The sequence below is a fragment of the Grammomys surdaster genome, unplaced genomic scaffold (assembly GCF_004785775.1).
Source record: "Grammomys surdaster isolate TR1022 unplaced genomic scaffold, NIH_TR_1.0 958, whole genome shotgun sequence".
NCBI classification, from domain to species: Eukaryota; Metazoa; Chordata; class Mammalia; order Rodentia; family Muridae; genus Grammomys; species Grammomys surdaster.
The window spans coordinates 5081459-5101204 of NW_021605377.1; the positions used below are offsets into that span (position 1 = coordinate 5081459).

General features: G+C 41.8%; 2 protein-coding genes across 2 annotated transcripts in view; both read left to right on the forward strand.

The window, feature by feature from the left end:
* The window catches only part of Nr2c1 (nuclear receptor subfamily 2 group C member 1), a 55702-nt gene extending 41910 nt beyond the window's left edge, over positions 1-13792 (forward strand). The window contains exons 11-14 of the mRNA XM_028783086.1: positions 5203-5342; positions 7044-7181; positions 9865-9970; positions 11736-13792. Of these exons, the coding sequence (XP_028638919.1) occupies positions 5203-5342; positions 7044-7181; positions 9865-9970; positions 11736-11910 (559 nt within the window). The 3' untranslated portion in view covers positions 11911-13792. The remainder of the gene's footprint in view (positions 1-5202; positions 5343-7043; positions 7182-9864; positions 9971-11735) is intronic.
* Positions 13793-16131: 2339 nt separating this feature from the next.
* The window catches only part of Ndufa12 (NADH:ubiquinone oxidoreductase subunit A12), a 20711-nt gene continuing 17096 nt past the window's right edge, over positions 16132-19746 (forward strand). The window contains exons 1-2 of the mRNA XM_028783071.1: positions 16132-16262; positions 17087-17169. Coding sequence (XP_028638904.1) covers positions 16165-16262; positions 17087-17169 — 181 coding nt within the window. The 5' untranslated portion in view covers positions 16132-16164. The remainder of the gene's footprint in view (positions 16263-17086; positions 17170-19746) is intronic.

A 19746-nucleotide genomic window follows, 5' to 3' on the forward strand; every position in this document is an offset into this window, starting at 1 on the left:
TCTCTCTCTCTCTGTGTGTGTGTGTGTGTGTGTGTGTGAGAGAGAGAGAGAGAGCTCTGCTTCCATTAACAATGCCACGTCTTCTGTAGCCTGGTGGTTTGAAGCCTGTCGTTTGGTGGATTTATTGCATGCTGTTGATTATTCTTCTCTAAGGACCATGGATTCTGTTCAGCGTTGGGTGGTAAATAGACTGGCTGTATTTATGTGGATGCCAAATGTTTGGGTTGGCCTCAGGTCCAGGTGACATGGCCACTGTAGTGCTTTTGTTATGAATGCTTGTGGGGCTTTAGTTAAATGCATCTTCTTTTGCTTCTCAGAAGAAAGAGATTTTCAGAATAGGTGCTAATGGTGACAGTGATAGTCACTTATTTCCTAACAGATATAAATGGTGTATTTGTGTGTTGACTCCTGTGTATCTAGACCAGGTTACCTTTGTTTCCATATCTCCAAATTAGGAACAGAAACAACTGCTTAGGAGCAGGGCCGTGACTGCGATGCTGAGGCCAGACTGGACACTGTCTGCTAGACATAATGGCATTTGTCTCTGTTCTCCTAGGAACCTTCTTCTTCCAGGAGGGCTTGTTGCTTTCTTCCCCTAATGTAATGGCCTTTTTCAAGTCGTTTAAACAACATAGTACCAGGATTTGAGAGTACTTCTTTTGTTGCTGACCATAATGGTAGTTAGCTTCTTATGTTTGTTTTTTTTGGGGAGGGGAGGTATTTGTTTGTTTGTTTTTGATTCAGGGTCTTGCTATGATTCCAGGATAGCTTTGAACTCCCTATGTGGCTCAGGTTAGCCTTGAACTCCCTATGTGGCTCAGGTTAGCCTTGAACTCCCTATGTGGCTCAGGTTGGCCTTGAATTCCTGCTCCTCTTTTGTGAGATTCCTAAGTGCTGGGATTACAGTCACACACCCCATCTCTAGCTGGATCTTCCTTTGGAATAAATAGATGGATACTTCCTGTAATTGACTTCTACAAGTAACCCTTTGACTTTTTCTCTGGCAATAAACTAACCCGGTGGCTTACTCTCAGTTCCCCCTCCAGCTCCTTGTTTCAACATTTCCCCTCCTCTGCACTGAATCCAAGCTGCTCTCTGGTCCTTCTCCACAAGGTCAAGGTGTTTCCAATACAAGGGGTAGCCCAGGCCAGCTCTGACTTTTTTTCTTTCCTCGTTATTTTTACTTTCCTGTGTTCACCATATATACTAGTGACTTTTCTATTGCTTTGATAAAACATCATGACCACGTCAACTTAGAAAAGAAGAGAGTTGGAGGGGGATCTTATGTTTTCCAAGGGTTAGAGTCCATGAGTCCATGACCATCATGACGGGCAGCACATCACACTGGTCAGGCAGGTATGGTGCTGCAGCGACATCTGAGCACTTATTCTTGACTTTCAAGCAAGGGGCACAGAAATACTGGGAACGGGTGGGGTCTTTCGAACTTCAGTGCCCACCCCCGTGACATACTTCCTTCAACAAGGCCATACCACTGAACACTTCCCGAACAGTTCTACCAATTGGGGACCTAGTATTTAAACATATGAGCCTAAAGGGTCTGTTCTCATCCAAACTACCACTTTATTTAACTACCTTGGTTAGCTGTTTTCTTTTTATAATCAAGAGGTTAAGATGAAAACTAGTTTGCTTTTGACTTTTCTTCATGCCCAAAGTGACCCTGAAGGATAGAACCATAAAGTGAAACATCTCCAGAAATAAAATAACTAATCCAAGAGTTCAGGGTTCTGCCAGCCCTTTCCAGGCTATAGTTATCACGCATCCAAACACCAGAACATATTGGCACATGCTGTTCTTGGTGTCACATGACACTGTCAAGCTTCCTGTGTCACGTGTCTAAGTTCCCACCGTTCCTAACGGCTGCCTACTTTATGGGACTGTTACAGCTTACATACGCATCTGTATCATGGGCACTGGGCTGTTGCCAGCCTCCTTCTTCTGTCCAGGGCCACCAAGCACATTTTGTCGATGTGTATTAGTGTTTCCATAAAACAGGTTCTTCCCAGTGGAATGGCTGTGTTTTTGAAGGCGTGCATGTCTGCTTTGATGTTGTTAGAAGTTGTTCCAGGAAGCACTGACTAGTTATGCTCACCTCGGCAGTGGCCAAATGGTGCCTTCTCCCTCACTGTTCTTGATTCTGGATCTTATCATTTCTGACAACTGAACAGTGTCTTCTTATTTTCCTTGATTTTAACCTGGATAGATTTCTCTTGATTATTTTCTGTGTAAACGTTTAAGAATACTGTTGTCTTTGCATTTGAGATTTCCTCTCAAGTTTTTTTCTCAGGCAGTTTCTTCTGATGGCAGGCCATCCTTCCCAAACTCGGAAGTAAAATTCTCACCCCAGTTATTCCCAGGAGGAAAAACTGCTTTGTAAACTTTTGGGGATTTTGTTTTGTTTTGTTTTGTTTGCTTGTTGGTTTGATTGAGATAGCATCTCATATTGTAGTGCAGGCTAGCTGGGAACTCATTATGCAGCCCAGGCTAGCCACCTACTCACACAATCCTCCTGCCTCAGCCTCCCATGTGCTTTGTGCATATGCATGCACCACCACTTCCAGTTTCTTTGGAAATGCTAGCTTTTGTGGCTTTTTTGGCATTATCTTTTATGTGGGCGTGCCAAGTTCACTTAAGCATACCGTAAGCACAAAGTTGTAAGTTTCTTTCTTTTCATTATATTTTAATTTACGTTGTGTTTGGGGGATGGGGTTGAACATGGCCTAGCACACACGCGGAGGTCAGAGGACAGCATGCAGTAGTGAGTTCTCTCCTGCTACTGTGTGGGTCCCGGGGATTGGCAGGTGTCTAGCTCGGTGACAAGCGTGTTCACTTGTGGACCAGCTTTCCAATGCCCCGTGGCATTTTCAAGAAGGAAACAATTTATGTGCAGTCACAGGGTGAACATGTTTCTTACCAGCATGTCCTTACTAACTTGAATCACTATGGAGAAAGGAAAGAAATCTTACCATGTAATTATCTTATAATAAAATATTGGTTTTGTTTGAAGACTTTTTTTTTTCTTGTAAAAAGACCCACACTTACAGACTGCTTCTCTGTCCTCTTAAGGTCTTTACCTCTGCCTGTTCTCTATATCCTCACAGATAAAAACAAAACAAAACTAACATAAGGGGAAAAAAGCAGATTGCTTTCTCTCTCCTTCCTTCCTTCCTTCCTTCCTTCCTTCCTTCCTTCCTTCCTTCCTTCCTTCTTTCTTTCTTTCTTTCTTTCTTTCTTTCTTTCTTTCTTTCTTTCTTTTCAGAGCTGAGGACCAAACCCAGGGCCTTGCACTTGCTAGGCAAGCACTCTACCACTGAGCTAAATCTCCAACCCCACAGATTTTTTCTTCTATATGCTGTATACTTAGAGCTGTTTACTGTGATGCAGAAATGCATAAGAGAACTTTTTACCTTTGGGTAGTGTGGCAAACAGACCCCTAACACAACTAACTGGGAAACTAGGAAATCTAGTAACATAAACTCTGACTGGATGGACAAGTAAGCCCCAAAGGGGTTTGGAAAGGAGACGGGTGTGTCAAAAGAGGGCGTTTCTTCAATGAAACAGGCTCTGAAACCAGATATCATGGTGCACTAGGCAGGCTGAGGCGAGAGACTGTGTATTCCAAACCATCACGGGGAAACTGCCTCAAACAAAAGTCAATCAATAAACACGTAACTGTACATCCCGGGTCTGGGGATGTGGCTCATGGCTCTGTGGTCAGTGTTTAATCCTCAGCAGGGGAACAAAGAAATCTCCAGTCTAGCCCTCAAAGAAGGAGTGGGTTTGTTAACTGGATCATGTAAGTAGAGAAAGAACATTCAGAGAAGACAGGGCTGTGTTTAGAAATGCACCCAACACTACTGAACACTGAATGCCATGTTCCCATCTCATTTCTCATTGTTCTGACAAAGGCCACCTAAAGAGGGAAGACTTTCCTTTGGCTTGTCAGTTTAAGAAATGATATTGTCCATCATACTGGGAGTCATGGTAGCACTGAAAATGGACATTCACCATCACACCACCGTATCAAGCTTGCCCGTGTTCTCCCTAACTGCCACAGTAAATGTTCTCTACTCTCTGGAGTAGTGTAGCCTAGGCTCACCTGTAACCACTATAATGTCCTTGAACCCCTGATCCTCCTACGTCCACCTCTCGTCTGCTGGAATTGCAAGCTTACCCCCAACAGTTTTGTGTTTTAATAGTTATCTCCTGGAACCGGAGAAATGACTAAGGGTTTAGAAGCATCTACTGCTCTTGCAGAGGGCCTGAGTTTGATTCCTAACATCCACAACAGGCTCTTGACAGCTTGTGTCAGCTCCTGAAGATCCAGTGCTCTCTTCAGGCCTCTGAGGACACATGTGTGTGTGCATGCAAGGACGTGCGCACACACACACACACACACACAGACATGACATATACAGATAGTCACATACACATGCATGTACGTTTTTAAAAATTACCTCACATTTCTCTTCAAAGCATTTCATCTCATTGCCTTAGACTCCTCTCCCCTGACTCTCCTTTTCGCTTACATGTCTTCTTCATAGTAAATGGAAATTTAGTTGTCCGAAGTTAGCTGTACATATAATCACATGTCTATTATATATAACACTTATGTAAGATATAAGTTACACATTTATGAACCCTTCTCTCTCATAGGCAGACTTGATCCACCAGGTCAATTCCCATTTCACCAGTGCCTGGCATGGCATGGCCTGTTCATTTAATTTTTCTTTTTTCTTTCTTTCTTTCTTTCTTTCTTTCTTTCTTTCTTTCTTTCTTTCTTTCTTTCTTTTTGTAATGTATTCTTATTGGCAATTGATTCATAAAAGCTGTGAATGTCTGTGGAGAGCAGTGGGTCATTTCCACACATGTACAATTCGTAATGACCACCTCAGGATAACTGACAAGTCTGGGACATATCATTGTTTTGTGTCAGGGAAGTTCAGAACCCGCTGTACTTGGCTTCCCATAAGTCTTTCTGTAGCTGTTCTTATGAACTGGCTGACTGACTGGTTGGGATTTAGCTGTCTAAGATCTCTTCTGTCAACTGTACAGAGCCCAGGATTCTTGGGTATGTGCCCATGGATCTTTTAGAATAGTTGTAATTTGGTGATTTTTTTTTTAAGTACACCGTTCAGTGTGAAGTTTATATTTAATGTGTGCTTTTGTTTTTGTTTTTACTAGGCAAGAAAACAGCATATCCCTGGTAAAAGCGTACTGGAATGAACTCTTCACCCTTGGTCTTGCCCAGTGCTGGCAAGTGATGAACGTGGCAACTATATTAGCGACATTTGTCAACTGTCTTCACAGTAGCCTTCAGCAAGGTAAAAACACGCCTTTATTTTTTATATTTTCAGAGATATAAGAGGCGTTATGGCCAAAGTTAGATATCATGATGATTGTATTGATGTTTTGACCTTTTTTTCTGGGTAATCTTAACATTTTGTTAAATGCATTATTCATTCAAAACATTTTTAAATTAGAAAGACAATATTAAGGCTAGTGTATTTAAGTCTGAAAGGCTCAGAAGTCAAGTTCTCACCACTAAATATATGTATAAAATATAAGGCCTGAGGCTGGGTTATCAATCAGTGTCTCTAGGAGAGAATACATTTGAATGTGCCAAGGAATGCAAACTTGCTTCTAATGACCTGCCTTCCAACAGTGCTGCTTTAGCAGCCCGATTCCAACACGTATGTTGATGGGAACACACCATCACATTGTATAGGTATATAAAAGTCCATGTAGATTTGCTTGTAGGTAGAAAATGACCAAATACTTCAGGGTGTGTTCTTCTCTCCCAATTCTTAAGCTATAGTTTTTCCTACTAATCCTTAGAGTCACATGATGAGCTGGTTTTGAATCAGTTCCCTAGGACCTATTGTCTCATCTGAATAGAACGGGAACGTGTGGGCACAGTGGTACCAGGAAGAACTGGTCTAGGAAGATGCAGGGTCAAGGCCATCATGGGTGACAGAGCCAGACCTTTATGCAGACATGGTCTCACTGTACACACCTGGCTGTCCTGGATCATCATAGATGTCTCCTACCTCTGCCTCCTCAGCTCCAGCATGTAAGGCATGGTGGTACCTGCCACCGTGCCCCGCGGCAAAAAGATGCTTTAAAAGAAGAGAGAACTGGAAAGTCATAGAGTCCTTGCTTTTATTTTATTTTTTTCTACATGCTTCATCCGAGGAAGTGGAGAATAAGTAATTTAAAAACACTTTGAAAATGGCTGAGTAATTAAAGTCCTGCTGCCTTCAAGCTCAGGAATAATTTATACATTTTTAATCCCTTAGCACATTTCTACTTTTCATTGTTCTCATTTGTTTTGTACTTTTGGTTGTTATTAGTTTTTTTCAAGACATCATGTCAGTGTCTTGAGAGTCCCTTACCTTCAACACCCCACAACCTACCCCGTGTGCTGGTCAACAGGCATGCGCTAACTACTCATTACTCTACACGTTACCTTTCCTTCCTCCCTCCCTCCCTCCCTGCCTTCCTCCCTCTGCCTTCCTCCCTTCCTTTTTCCTTGTTCATATAAGGGACAGAGTCTCACCTTGTAGTCCCCAGCTCACCTAGAATTCATTGTGTAGCATAGGCTTGTATTAAGCTATGCTCCTGCCTCAGCGTCCCAAAGTGCTGTGATTGGAGTTATGAACCACCATGTTCTTTTCTTCACAATATTTTAAAATCATCTGCTTCCTCATAAAGGGCTGAGATTCCTCATAAATCTCACCTATGAGAAAGCTCCCAGAAGGCAGGCTCATGGCCCCCTTCTGACCCCGGATCCTGAGTCATTCTGCCTGATCACGTGTTCCACGGCACACTTCCTTTTTCCTGAGGGAGCACTATCAGCAGTAATCTCTTAGCTTGGGCCCTCGTGGCAGAGAGTCTGAATCTGAAGCCACAGTCTGTAAAGAGGTAGATTATACTCCATACTGACTACAAAGCCAGAAGGGAAGTATGTGAGAACGGTCAAACATTTTAGATGGCAATTGGAAGTGTGCGTTTGTGTTTTAAAGATAAAATGTCCCCAGAGAGGAGGAGGTCGTTGATGGAGCACATCTTCAAGCTGCAGGAGTTCTGCAACAGCATGGTGAAGCTCTGCATCGACGGGCGTGAGTACGCCTACCTCAAGGCCATCGTCCTCTTCAGCCCGGGTACAGAACACACCCTCACGCTTCCTTCCTCATCTATTTACTCACGTTGGCACTTTTGAGATAGGGTCTCGGCCATGTAGCCCAGGCTGGACCTGCACTCTTAGCAATCCTTCTGCCTCAGATAGCCAATACAGATTACAGAGATACACCACATGCCCAGGACTTGTGTGTCTCATTAATATATTTGATGGTGTGGAAACACCGGGGCTCTCACGCACTGCGGGCAGGAATGTGAAATGGTGTGATTGCCAGGGACAAGAGCTCAGCACCTGCCGAAAACATGAACCATAAGGAGCCTAGGGAAGTAGTGCAGTGGGTAAAGGACGGGAAGTAGTGCAGTGGGTAAAGGACCTGCCTCGCAAGCACAGCCATGCTGGCACAAGGACCCAAGCTAGAAGAACTCCCAAGCACCAATGTAAAAAGCCATTCACAGCACCTTGTACCTGCACCCCAGCACTGGGGAGTAAAAGCAAGCAGATCTCTGGAGCTCATTGGCCGTCTAGTCTAACCAATTTGACAAGCTCCATGAGAGACCCTGTCCCAAAAAAAGGCAGAGAGGAAAGTCACCTGACGCCCACCTCTGGCCTCCATACACACATGCACACACCTGTAATAACAAGGACATATGCCACACACACCCCCATAAATATTAAGCATATATTCAATTCCATTGTTCTCAAAATACAAAATTATATATGTACATAAAAATCTGGATGCGAGTATTTGTCTTGGCACCAGTCATAGTCAAAAAGTGCATACTAGGTAATTGTCCATCACAAAGGTGACTGAAGCTGGGCTTGCTGGGATATGCCTTTAAGTACTTAGTACATAGAAGCAAGATGATCAAGATTCAAGGATAACCTTTTCTACATAACAAATCTGAGGCCAGCGTTGGTTAAATGAAACCATGGCTCAAAACAACACCTAAGAAAATAAGACCAGTGGAATGGCTTAGCCATTCCAGTGAAGATGCTTGCCGCCAAGCTTGGTAACATGAATTCAAATCCCTGGGACCCACATGGTAAATGGACCTACTCTTGCAAGACTCTGGCCTCCAGAAATGCACTGTGGTATGTGTGCCTGCATACACACACACACACACACATACACACACACCCCACTCATGCATTTGTGCAAATACATAAATGTAATAAAAAGTTTTAAAAGACAGATGGGTGTATATATGTAATACATGCACACAATGGAATCGTGTTAGTATAAAATAGAGTGAAGTTTTGATATAAGCTACAGCAGGATGAAAGCATGCTAAGTGAAAGGCACTACTCATACGGGCACACATACTAATCCCATATAGGCAAACGTGAGGAAGAGTGCAAATTAGTCATTTGTAGAGTCAGGGAGTGGGGAGCTGGGGACCGATTGCTACTGGTTGGTGGGTTGCTTTAGAGTCACAAAAATGTCCCACAGTTACATTGTTGTGATGAGTGTAAAACTCTGAAGATGCTAAAATCATCTAATTTTATGCTTTAAATCTAATGTTAAGGATATCAGACATCTGCATAGAAAATCAGTAGAGCACATAGACCTGTAGTGTTTGAGTTTTAGGTCCATTTCATTAAGCACTATTAAATACAGAATGTAAGACCATTGTTGCTGTGTCCAGTGTTTGTTACATTCTTAAGAACTTATGGAAGCCGCAAACATGGGAAGACAGGCCTCTCACTTTCCTTCCAGCATCTAGTTTTCAGTCAGTAAAGGGACCTCGAACTAAGATTTGTGAATAGGAGATATCCACAATCCTTGAAGGGTCTGTGCCTCTACTCTATAGACATTCTGTACCTGTGTCCTAATAAAATTGTCCGAGCCAACCTGCTTCTTCCTCTCAGTGGTTCGAGTAAGATAATTAGATCCTGTGCACTGTTGAGTGTTTCACATGAGCCCAGGGCTGGAACTCAGCGGAGAGTGCAGGCCAAGTGCTTCACGGGAGCTAATAATCTATATTTCTATTTTCACTCATTTTGTTCGTTCTGTTTGTGGCACTGGGGATCCAGCATACAACCTTATATAGGACAGGCACTAGCTCTACCAGTGAGACACACTCAGCCCACGCATGTCTCCATTTTAGCACAACCAGTTTGCCAGTTTTATTTTTCTTTGGGTAAAACTGAAAAGTTAAGTTATAAATTGATGGTGTTACTTTAAATATTCCTATTTTGTGAAATATGACTATCAAAATGTTTTATAGATTATGTCATGTTCCTTCATTATGATTTGCTGATAGAGATATAGAAGTGTTTATAAGTCATAATTTCATACGTACTTTTAAAGTTTGCCATGTCTGGGTGTCTCCTTGACAAACACAACCTGCAAATATTTCATGGATTATAGGTGCTTTTAAATTTAGCCTTTTTGGTTATTTTATGTTGTTAAAAGCAAAATGGTTAAGAAAAAGACTAAACAAAAACCATTACACTGCTTTTGAGAAAAAAAAATTAGTAGCACCCAGTGGTCTGGCTTTTATTGGATGTTACAATAGTTAACTACTGGCTACAATATACTGTTGGTGTATCCAGCAAGTATTTATGGAATAAAGAAACAAAACGTCGTATGTGGGACTTCTCTGTCAAATGAACTATTTGCTCCTCTATTCCCTGTCTCCCTATCCTATGAATTATTAAATTGGCATTCAGAACTGGAATATCTATATTGCTTTATGTCTTAGATCACCCAGGCCTGGAGAACATGGAGCTAATTGAGAAATTTCAGGAAAAGGCTTATGTGGAATTCCAAGATTATATCACCAGGACATATCCAGATGACACATACAGGTACCCCCAAGCTGTGACTATTTAATGCAGTTCATTTAAGGGGTTTGTATTTGTTTTGAGATAGGATCTCATGTAGCTTACCTTGGCCTTGGACTTACATGTAGCCAAGTATAGCCTTCAACCTCAATTCCCCTGCCTCTGCCCAACTGCTAGGATTATGCATAGGCATGTGGTACCATTCCTGATCTAAAAGCATTTTAGTAAATCTATTCTACCAGTATTTTCCGTTTTAAGAGTAATTTAATGTTTTAGTTAACCGTGACTTTTGAAATGGGTAATGGTGTATCCAGCCATAATGGCACTGTCGAACAGCTTAGTGTTAGAACTTGCTTAGTCTGTGTAAGTCCTGAGTGATCTCCTCACCACTACCAAGGTTCCAGGGCCTCAGGTCAGTGGTAGCACACACAGTACAAGGCTCTGGGTGTGCTCTCCCACATAGGAAACCAGCTCCTCACAGGTGCTACCTGCAAGAGCTAACGAGTGCTTGCTCTAAATCAGTGGCTCTCAACCTGTGGGTCGCGACCCCTTTGGGAGTTGAATGACCTTTCACAGGGTTCATATCATCAGATATCCTGCATATCAGATGTTTCTATTACAATTAATAATAGCTTAATTAACAAAACCCAATTACAGTTATGAAGTAGCAAGAAAATAATTTTATGCTTGGGGGTCACCTCAACGTGAGGAACTGTTATTTAAGGATTCAGTGTTCAGGAGGTTGAGAACCACTGCTTCAAATAGAGAGGGTGAGAAACTGTCCCAAGGATGCAGGATTGTCAGAGTCCAGCCTCACCCAGGCAGAGGAGCTGTAGATCCCAACTTTTCAGATGAAATAATTGTATTTGTTAAAAAGAGAGGGGAAATGATAAATTAAAACACTCTTAACTAATATATACTAATAATATATACTAATATGTTACCTTGTAATATAGTTTATGATAATTCTTCCAAGTCATTTCTCACCAGTGTTGTTTGGGGTGGGAGGGAATTTTTCTTTCTTATTTTTATAAAAACAGCCACCCACCTCTGGAGGAAAAACAGTAGATCAGAATGATTAGGAATATAGTTTTTAATTATACATGGATAATGCCATACTGGCTGGGTTTTTTCGTTTGTTTTTGTTTTTGCTTGCTGGGTTTAATGTCTGAGTTTCACTTTCCTTATGATAATACTATGCACTTCTGAAAATTCTAGTAGGCTTCTGTATGCATGGCTTCAGTTACCTCTGGTCAATCTCAGACAAAAAAATATGAAATAAGGAATCCCAGAGATTAAGCAGGCAGCATGTTGTGTTCTCTTATTTTGCCCCACCTTCGATTGGATCCCCCTCTGCCCAGCATATCCCTGATGCACAGACTGCTCATGTGTTCAGCAATGGCTGTCCACCTTAGCTGTCAAGTGTCTGTGTGTGGGGATGTGATTTCAAAAAATAAGAGTCTTTGAACCTCCTGTGTTCTAATAACATAAAGCATTGTTCTTACCCTCTGCAATGGGTTGGAAAGCTGTTCTCGAGCACACTTAGCCCGTGGTTTAATACTGTAGTCACGGTTCTTGGAGCCAGACAGGGACTGCGTGGCATGGCATGTTCAGAGCAAGGCTTTCCTGTAGAGAGCAGTATGCAGTAGGTGGCAACCCTGCCACAGTAAGCCTTGGCATCCCAAAATGCTCATCTTCATTTTTGAAAGTTTGATCTCTGTTGTTTCACACGGATGCTTTTCATCCTGCTCGGTCTCTTTTGACTTTGCCTGTCTCCTCTTTCTTTCAGGCTGTCGAGATTACTTCTCAGACTGCCAGCCTTGCGGCTGATGAACGCCACCATCACTGAGGAATTGTTCTTCAAAGGTCTCATTGGCAACGTACGAATCGACAGTGTCATCCCACACATTTTAAAAATGGAGCCCGCAGATTACAACTCTCAAATAATTGGTCACGGCCTTTGAAAGCTGAGGTCACCCTGCTATGAACTACGTTTACTGTTCCTTCTCGGGACACAAGAAACCAAATGGAACTGTTGCTTCCAGGGCGTCTGCGAATAGTATCTTTAAGAGTAACCAAAACTGAAACTATTTTTCTTTTGGATTCCTTAAGAAGAATTTAAGTGACCAGGCAGGGATCAGGAATTATACTACCCTGTCTGTCCTATAGGAATGAATAAAAAATGGTACTGGGCTGTTCTTGGTGAGGATGACACCTAAGACTATCTCCTCCTGACCATCTACACTAAGCTTTCTCTTGCTATTTTATAAAACAAATAAACTAGTCTTTTTTCCCCCTGAATTGTGTTCTCTCCCTGTTTAATTCCATTGAGCTAGTACACTGTAATAATGAGATATCTAAGCAGAAACTTCTTATATCTTATTTATCCATAATCATTTTAGTTACCGGGTCAAAAGTTATTTTATGCTCAGTTATATAATGACAATATTTGAGCTATAGGAAGTAAGAAATGAATATATATATATATATATATATATATATATATATATATTTGGCTTTTATAAACATCAAAGTGCCCTTTAGCATATAACACTCTCGTTGCTGGCAATGGGACATAAGCCATTTGTAATTTCTTTATTTTTAGTGTAGTAGATGATTAGTTGTAAGCACTTTTATTCATTTTGGTAGAAAGTTAGTCTTGAGAATAAGATGGGGATCCTGTTTTAAAATTTGGGGTTTACTGTGTTTTAAACATAGTACAGACTACCCCCAGGATGTGTTAGCATTTTAGACTGGATATTAAAATGGTTGCTTTTTTCATTCCACAGAAAGGATCTATCCTCTTCTCAGATGGGGGTTCAGCGTCTCTACCCTACCCTGGCCTTCAGCCATTTCTATTGGGTCCTTTAAAAAGACTCACCAAGTTTGTTAAGTAATGAAATTATCAAAGCCAATAGGGTTCCAAGGTGAGTTAAATAATTCAGTTGCGAGTTTGCGAAGGCAAAAGAATCTGCACTGATTCTTTTCACTGCAAAGTCGAGGAGAGCCGCTATAATGACCTCAAGTTTCATTATTTGCTACAACCAAAGCATTTTCAACTCCTCAGTCTTCCACTCCAGTATGACAAGCAATCAATAGTTCTTTGTACTGATTTTATAATGGATTTCTTTAGTAAATCTATTCATCTCTTTGTTGATATTCTCCCCCATCTCTCCTCTTCCCTTTCTTCTCTCTCCCTCTCTCCCTCCCTCCCTCCTCTTATCCACGTCTCTGTTTTGTTTTCTTGAGACAGGATCTTGCTACCCAGCCCAGACTGAACTCAAGTTTGCAGTAATCTTCCTGCCTCCAACTCCCCATTGCTGGGATTATAGACATGCACCACACGCTGATATTTATTTTTAAAACACAGAGATTTTATTGCAGCTAGAGTACATTCTGTATTATTAATAAAGAGTTTTGCTGAATTTTTCTATGGGGATGGATTTTACTACTAATTGTAACAAAAAGTTTAAAAGTGTAGTCTTGCAAATGTTACCAACTTACTATGAGGGCTTTATTTCCTGTTTCATTTTGTCAACAGCTCTATTTATAATAAGCTGCTGGAGAATACTATATTGAGCATAAAATGCTCAAACGAAATATTTCAGTAAGGCATGTGTAACCTGCATCCTAACACATCTGTAGATGACGGTGTCATATCACAGTATCAAAATGTTGGCCCCTTTGATACTTTATCATCTCAAGATAATAAGCCAAGGATTCACCAAAAAAAAAGTGTCCTAATGGTTATTTCTTTGAGATATTTTTCCTGATGAAATTTGTAGTTACATTGGGAAGTCTTTTTGAAACTGTATTAAAATGTGACTTGCATTACAAAGTTCTGAATCCTGTCAATGTATTTTATTTCAATGACCTATTTATTTGGCATTAGGATGCCTTCCACATCATAGGGCATCCCAGTAGTAGAGCTTGGGCTTAGCTTGGCATTTCCAAGGCCCGAGGTTCAGTCCCCAGCAGTAGAAGGAAGAAAATCATATAAGCGTTTTAAGAACAAAAATAATGGCAAGATGGCTTAGAGGGTCAGAGCACTTTCTGTGAAAGGCCAGCTCTTTCCTTTGAGCTCCACATATGCACTATGGCACATACATGGCCCCCCCTTACACACACACACACACACACACACACACACTCTAAGATTATATAAACAAAGATAACCTGCATTGATAAGAATAAGTACATAAAGCATGCAGAATATAATTGAACCAGTTTATTGTTACATATGTGTAACAATACTTTTATATGTATATATACATATGAAACTAGTCATCAAGAAGCGAGAGAATCAAGTCTAGGTAATAGTCGGGGAGGTAGGCAGAAGGTACAAACGGAAAGATAGAGAAGGGCCTTCAAAGCTATTGACAGTATGTCAGGGATCAGTGGTTTTGCAGTTAGCCACCCCAAACCTACCAGTTGGAAGTGTGCATTTTCGCATGAATGTATAATACAGACAGAGGTTGTCAGGGACAACCTGACTCCATTCAGTCAGAACAGGGTTCTTGCAGAAATCATGTCTCTGTAGTCACTAAGTGTTAGTGGCTCTTAGCTGGGACTTGCAGTGGGACAGAAGCCAGGGCATGCCCAGAGTCCCTCTGTTCTGCCTCTCACGGCCTACTAGCTGCTTTCTAAGGGTAAGAGCTGGAGGTTAATTTGCCTTCTTTCCTGCTCTCAGAAGTCTCCTGTGACTTTCCTGCATTCTAGTCATCAAAAAAGATTTGTTCTGTGAGGAATATGTAAAAAAACACAAGACTCGGGAACAAAATACAAATAACTTCATTGTTACAGCATCAGTGATGTTCGAATTTATAGTACCTGATCATCTCTAACGTGTGTGTGTGTGTGTGTGTGTGTGTGTGTGTGCTGGGTGGGTATTGGATTCCTATGCACTGTTTGTGGGACAAAACCATGGTGCAAACACAGCACAAAGCAATATAATTATTCTTTAAAACTTAGAATTGCCATATGACCCAGAAGTCCCACTTCTGGGTATATATCCAAATGCTTAAGAAACTGGATCTTAATATCTGCACACCCATGTTCTCTGGCACATTGTTCACAATAGCCAAGAGATGAAAACAATCAAAATAACCATGATAAAAGAGTGAATATAGAACATTTAATACATACACATATATGATGTGATTTATTTATTTTTCAGCCTAAAAAAAAACCAAAAAAACAAACAGAAAAACGATCCTAGGGCTGGGGTGATGGAGTGGGTAAAGTGCTTCCTGGATTTCCAGAAACCAGACAAGCCACGCATGATGGTGGACGTCTGTTCACATTCAGGTACTTACATAAATATAAAAAAATATTTAAAAAATAAGGTTAAGAATATTGGCTGCTTTTGCCAAGGACCTGAGTTTGATCCTAGCCTGCCTTGCAAGCATGAGAAGCTGAGTTACATCTCAGACCCCATGTACCAAATGCGGGTATGGTGGCACCTTTGTAGTCTCAGTGCCAGGGAAGCAGAGGCAGGCGTATCCGTGAGGTGTGCAGTCTGGCCAGCCTTGTCTACTTGACCCGTTCCTGTTTTTAATCTTTAGTTTTATTAATTCTAGTTTTCTCTCTCTCTTTTTAAATGGTTAGGGGTTTGCCAGTTTTGTTTCCATTATTATTTTGTAAAGCACTAACTCCGTGAATGGAGTCTACACAGTGTCTATGCTTACATTTTGAATATTAACCTCGCTACTATACAATAACAAATCCTTGAGGTATTTTACTTAATCGTATTCTTTGCAATTCCTCATTACCCATCTACCAACACACCGACGCTTAATAAATTCAGAATCATACGCACTCTGTATTAAATGTACAATACCGCTGTGGGGTCAGTAGTGCATTTCTTAGCTTCTAGTGCTATAAGGAATTTTTGGAAGGAGCGCCATCGTTGTCTGGAGGAAGAAACTTGTTTCTACAAGAGAAACTCCCATCTGGGGAAGCTTTGCTTGATGTACTTCCCACCGCAGGGTCGCTTTCTGGGTACAGCCTCTGAAAACATTAAACAATTTCACCTTTAGGAAGACACCAACCTGTGCATACAGTAAGACCTAGAAACATCACCCTGCGCGAGCTCCAGTTCTGCGCATGCGCAGAGCGACCTCCGCGGCCCGCTCGTGAGCAGGAACCTCCAAACGACGGTTCCTTGCGTCCAGTCTTCCGGCCGGCGGGTTTTACCCGGAGCACGGAAAGGGCGGACCATGCAGATGGGAATGGAGCTGGTGGAGGTACTGAAGCGCGGCCTGCAGCAGGTCACCGGCCACGGCGGCCTGCGGGGCCTCCTACGGGTTTTCTTCAGGTAGGAGGCCAGAGCTAGACCCTGGGTCTCTGGGGACGGACCTCCGCTGGCTGCTTTCCTGGAAAGGGGCCCAGATTAGATCTTCTTGGAGGTCCACGATTCCCGTCAAGGACAAGTTCAGTCCCAGTGTTGAGTTCCCTGAACTGACGTCTCTGAGTCCAGCTCAGCCTCTAGTGACGGAGCTGTGACACAGGGGGTAGGGTAGGTGGGCTGCCCCGGTCCCGAGTCCTGGGGTGTAATGAGGCTTAGCATAGCAGCCCCTCTACCCCCGTGGTGACCTTGGGCAAGTTTTCCTTTGCACTGTGTACTGTAAGAAGTTGAAGGAGGTGATCATGCCAGTCCTGATTATCCCCATAAGCAGCAGCAAATCCGGGGAACTACTTGGAGACTCGGTGGTATACTGAATAATCCAGGGGACACTCGTAATACGAAGATGATGAAGTATTTTGACTCCCTGAAGGTTTTGCTAACTTAGTGTCTCTGGGTGCCTGGCTAATAGTAGATCCATGGACCGTGGCTTGAAGGTAGTGTTTTAAGTGTAATCTAAGCACATCTGTTGCGTTCATTCCCCCCACCTGTCTATATGCTTCTGGAACAACACAGGACACTCAGAGCTCTTTACCGGAAAGTTGGTTCGTGAGCGTTGAGTGGCAAGAGCCTTCTGCTGAAGGCTAGCGGTGTACAAGCAGCGAGCATCCCCAGTAGCTCCTCGTTCTTGTAGTCAACGCAGCAGTCTGTGGTACTTTGTCTTTATTTCTGGTTTTGTCTTGAACAATGAATCATTCTGAGATGCCTTGTTTTGTTTTATTCCTGTGTATTTAAAGGGCAAATGATATAAGGCTTGGTACATTGGTGGGAGAAGACAAATACGGAAACAAATACTATGAAGACAAGAAGCAATTTTTTGGTGAGTGCAGTATTTTTTTTTATATATATAAATAATTGGATTGGGGTTGGGATTCTGAGTCTGTTTTTGACATCATGCATGAGCTGATACAGAGTTATGTGGAAAGGAAAACTCAATAGGAAATTTAAAAGATGGGCAGATGAGATGGCTTAGCCAGTTTGGGCACTTGCCACCATGCATAGTGGCCTGAAATACACCCTTGGACGACCCCATACCTCATCTTTCAGGTGAAGAACCAAGCCTTCTATCTGTCAGTTCAAACTATTCCATAGAGGTATGTAAGCCATATTTATGTGGCTGCAAGCTGGTGCCCCAGAAGTTTGCCTCTTATTCTATAACCATAACATTTTAAACACAAATGGTAGAACTTTTTAGGCTTTGGTCAGATTTTAAGAACTCTAAGCTGGGCATTGTGGCTCTTGTGGTCCCAGCACTCTGAAGGCAGGGACAAGAGAATTGCCAAGGGTTTGAGGCTAGCTAGGACAGCCTGGGCTGCAGAGAAACTTTCTCAAGCAAAAACCAAAAGACAGATTTTCATAGCTGAAGCAGCCAAGGCTCAAAGAAAAATCTTTGCCAAAGAGACTTGATCATATGACAGAAATGGCAACAGGAGATATTCTTTCTACTCATTGTTTCGTTGTTAGGAATTAAACTAACTTTCCTTCTCCTTCTTCTGTTCTCACACTAAAATATATTTATCTTTATTTTTGCTAATTATTAAAATTATACATAGTATGGTAAATATTAAAATTTGTCATATAAAGTTAAAAGGGAAAGCTGAGCTGAGAATATTAAGTAGTTCCATATAGTAAGTAGTTCAGCGATGGGGAACTTTCCTTGTGTGCCCAAGGCCCCAGGCTCAACTCTTAAGTATAGGGATAAAAAAGAAAAAGGGAGAAAAAGGTGGAAAGTGACTGTTGAGACTTTATCTCTTTTTTTCTAAAAGTCTTTAATCGCATATATTTACTTACGAATTTTTATGTGTGGGTGTTTGAGTGCTGGGGTGCACATGCGTCGGAGGACAACATGTGGGTGTCAGTTCTCTCCTTCCACAGTGTAGGATACAGTGATTGAACTCAGGCCCTCACTTGGCCACAAGCCCCTTTACCATCTCACTGGCCCCTGTAATTTTACTAGTATTTAATACTTCAACTTACGCATGTTTTAAAGACTTGAATGGGGGCTGGAGAGATAGCTCTGTGACTAAGATAGCTCTGTGGCTGCTCTTGCAGAGGCCTTGGGTTCAGTTCACAGCACCCACATGGTAGCTCACAGCTCTCTGTAACTCCAGTTCCAGGGGAATGTGATTCCCTCTTCTGGCCTCCAAGGGCACCAGGCACTCATGAGGTACACATACATACATACATATATGCAGGCAAAAACATAAAATTTAAAAAAATATAATCTTTAAATAAATATGTAAATACTCTAAAAACAAATTCCTAGAAGTGGAGTTGCCGAGTGTGAACATGAACTTTAACAGAAAAGTATCTTATTTTTATAGTATTGAAGTAGTTATTTTATTTTATGGTTATGACTGCCTGTGTGTATGTCTGTGTGCCACATGCATGCCTGGTGTCCGTGGAGGCATCAGATCTCCTTGAATTGAAATTGCAAATGGCTCGGAGCCATCGTTGAGTGCTGGAAACTGAGCATAAATTGTCTGCAAGTGCTCTTAACCGCTGAGCCATTTTTGCAGTCCTGACTTTCAACATTATATATGTATATACATATATAATATATATGTGTGTATGTATTATGTGTATATGTATTAACATATATAATATATGTATATATTAACATATACATATACACAGAGAGAGATTGATTGGTTGATTGATTGATTGATTGACTGATTGCTAAGGACCAGCTCTGTCGTAGTATAGTATAAATCTGTTGCCAAGCCCTAATCTATGAAGCCTTTCCCGTGGTCCATTCCATCAACCTTGACTGTCCCCTGCCTCATTGGATTGCAGTTCATGTTTAGTTACCCATTCGCCTCTATTTTGTGATATATGTTTTCTCTGCCACTCAGTCTGACCTTGAATTCAGCTGTCCTGCCAATGGGCCTAATGGGAACTGTGAGCGCTTTTGGGGAGTGTGTGTGTATATGTGTGGATATATTGTGTTGGGTGTGTGTGTGTGTACTATGTTGGGTGCATGTTTTTGTTTAATATGTGATGTGTATATGTAGTATGTGCTATGTGTAGTATGCACATGTATGTGTGTAATATGTGATGTGTGTATGTGTGTGTACACAATGTTGAATGTATATGTGTAGTATGTTGGGTGTATGTATGGTGTGTGTGTGTGTGTGGTGGGGGGATGTCTCTGTAGTATGTGAACTCTGTGTGTATGTGTGTGTGTGTGTGTGTAGTGTGTAGACTGTGTGTGTATATGTGTGTGTGTATAGTATGTGGACTGTGTGTGTGTGTGTGTGTAGTATGTGGACTGTGTATGTGTGTGTGTGTAGTATGTGGACTGTGTATGTGTGTGTGTGTAGTATGTGGACTGTGTATGTGTGTGTGTGTAGTATGTGGACTGTGTATGTGTGTGTGTGTAGTATGTGGACTGTGT